At 40.7% G+C, this 2,612-nt stretch overlaps 1 protein-coding gene across 1 annotated transcript; it reads right to left on the bottom strand.

The window, feature by feature from the left end:
• Positions 1-1,627: 1,627 nt before the first annotated feature.
• On the bottom strand, positions 1,628-2,131 carry LOC113295814 (46 kDa FK506-binding nuclear protein-like). The gene has a single exon (XM_026544141.1). It carries the CDS (start codon positions 2,129-2,131, stop codon positions 1,628-1,630), a length of 504 nt encoding a protein of 167 aa, XP_026399926.1.
• Positions 2,132-2,612: the final 481 nt, after the last annotated feature.

Here is a 2,612-nt window from a genome sequence, read left to right as displayed (position 1 = left end):
AAGAGCATGCAAGATGCTCGTTTGTTCATTAAACATTCATCAATTGAACGAAATTCCTCTATGCCATCATATTACTCTACCTTATCAGAAACCTACACCTCAACTCTCCCGAATGATCACTCAGAGCAATCCGTCCAACAATGGATAATCTCTATAAGGAACCCGGTCAAGTTTCTTCTGGAAAGTCCTGGTATTTGTCTTCAAATCCTCGACTGCCTTCTCGACTCTTGCTGACTCCAAAGCCAGCATCTTCTCCTCTTCCCGTAAAGCAGTGGTCACAGAAATCGCATCAGCAGCCTCCGTCGCCTTATGAATTTTAATTATCTCGAGTCGACGATGAAGCCAGCTTACATTGAACCACAATGTCTCACAGTTCAAAATTATCTCATCCCACTTGTGCAGTTCCTGATTCTTGACATCTCGCAGGCGCGCCTGGTTCATCTCCTCAATGATCGATAGCAATCCTGCAACTGTAGTCAAGAGGGTTGGTAGAAAACCTTTCCACACTTCGGTCGTAGCAATATGCCCATACTTTTTCCAAATCTTGGTGTATAGAGGCGCATGACACTTGGGAATGATGAATCCACCGACCACCTCATTGTCCGGGGAAGTGTTGATCAAAGGAGCTTCAAACAAGAGTCCAACTGTTGGATAGTCACAAACCCCGTCTCCAGCCTCCATGGATTCTGCAAAGTCTTCACATACCTGGTTGCTGCTATCTTCAACCTCAACCACAGTCACGGACTTTCCATTCCTTCTCCTTCTAGCATCAACAACGACACGAACATCCGCCTGCGACGAAGTGAGGAAGTGTTTAGTTTTATTAGAATGGAGCAAGGTAAAACTTCGAGAATTATAAGAATACTTACGGATGATCCAGCCTCAGCATGAGCCGACCTATACCGGGCAGGAGCCTTAACAGTACGCCTGGGCCTCGAATTATGAGAAGAAGGATTCTTCTGATTATCCTGTAACAAATCATTTTCCTATGATCAATAACCTTGATCAAACAGAGACGAAGAAGATATACAACTTACCAAGATGGACGCTTCTATTTCATGCTTCGACTGAAGTCCGTTTGGAGAAGAAAAACTATCGCTAGACATAATGATGAAAGGTATGACAATCGAAGTTTCTTCTGCGATGAAACTAGCTCAGGAATGGAAGAAATATATGCGCAAGTGTTAACCCTAAATGTTGGAGTTATATAAAAGATACGGAAGGCGCTTATCTTCTGCAAATAGTCAATTCAGTTGCGAGTTTTACTGAAACCCTAAGTCTCGAGCAAGGTTAATACTGGAGATGCGGAGTAAAATAATACACTGGGACTGACCAAAGTTAGGTATGGTCAGAGAAGTCACACGGCCTTGTGTGTTACATGTCTTCTGCGACATGTTTGGATGTTTTCACAGATGAAAACCATAAAGTAAGTAAAGGAAGATCACAATGGGTTCAGCATATGAGGATTGACCCATTTTATCTGATTCAATCAAGAGGAAATAACCTTGATAAAAGAATTTCTCACAAAAGGAAAATCTTAATACTTAAGAGAAGTTGTTCAAATAAGATGCCTACTACGAAGGCTAAGAAAATATTCAAATGTTTAAAAGAAAGATCAAGAGTAAAGTTATTCGTCAGATTCATCTGAGCTGTCAGATTCATCATCACTGTCCTTCTCGGAATCCTCCTCTTCGTCAGAATCACCATCAGGACCATTGATGAAGTCTGGATGGGTATAAGGATCGTCCGAATCCGAGTCTTCTTCAGCTTCAGCTTCAAGCTCCCTGGTACGCCGGTCAGGCTTGATCTTGTATTCTGGTAACACCCACGTGATTTCCTCTTCGGAAGCATCAGCATCAGAGTCAGAAGGTACCCCATCGACGAATTGACGCCTCTTCTCTGCCGCCAGTATTTTGCGCCGGATCCGATCCTTCCTACGCTTACGATCCTCTGCTTCATCAATCTCGGCTTTTCGTTTCATAAGCTCGGAATAAGTGACTCTCCGGTTGTTCAGGGGTATGCTGGACTTTGTCCCTTCATCATGAGTTGTCTTAGCTTTCGAATTAGCTGCATAAGCTTTGGAATCCTCGTCATAAGAACTGGAAGAATTGTTGTTGTTGGAAACTGCCATTTTCTGGAACCAGGAACATAAAATTATCGACATGCAAGTAAATCCATCTATAAAAATGGTAATTCTTAACTCTTACCTATTTACAATTCCACTAACAATAGTGATTGTGCCGCAAGAGTTAACGCTCCAAAATTAGTTCGTTCCTTGAAACCTGTAATAACGAACGAAGCCTTATTGATTTCCGAAACTGATTTTTCATAAAATCATGGATACAATGTTTATAGCATAAACATCCACAACTGAACTATGAAATTTACACCAAGACAATATTTCATCATAAATAAGTTGTCTAATTTCGAGGATTACTCAAACCCACGTTTTGATTTACAAAACAATAATTAACGTGAATTATTCACGTAAATTTTCGAACTTTTTATCCAATAAGAACAAACTCATGTGAATAAAATATGTCATCATATTTTGCATAATATGTCACGGCTACATATATATAAAAAATCTATTTTCCTTCGTACGAGCGTTT

Source organism: Papaver somniferum, chromosome 7 (assembly GCF_003573695.1).
Source record: "Papaver somniferum cultivar HN1 chromosome 7, ASM357369v1, whole genome shotgun sequence".
Lineage (NCBI taxonomy): Eukaryota > Viridiplantae > Streptophyta > Magnoliopsida > Ranunculales > Papaveraceae > Papaver > Papaver somniferum.
Note: the sequence above shows the minus strand (reverse complement) of the source record. Positions and strands in the feature narration are given on the sequence as shown.

Coding starts and splice junctions, on each gene's coding strand:
- LOC113295814 (XM_026544141.1), bottom strand. CDS start 2,131: ATGGCAGTTTCCAACAACAACAATTCTTCCAGTTCTTATGACGAGGAT.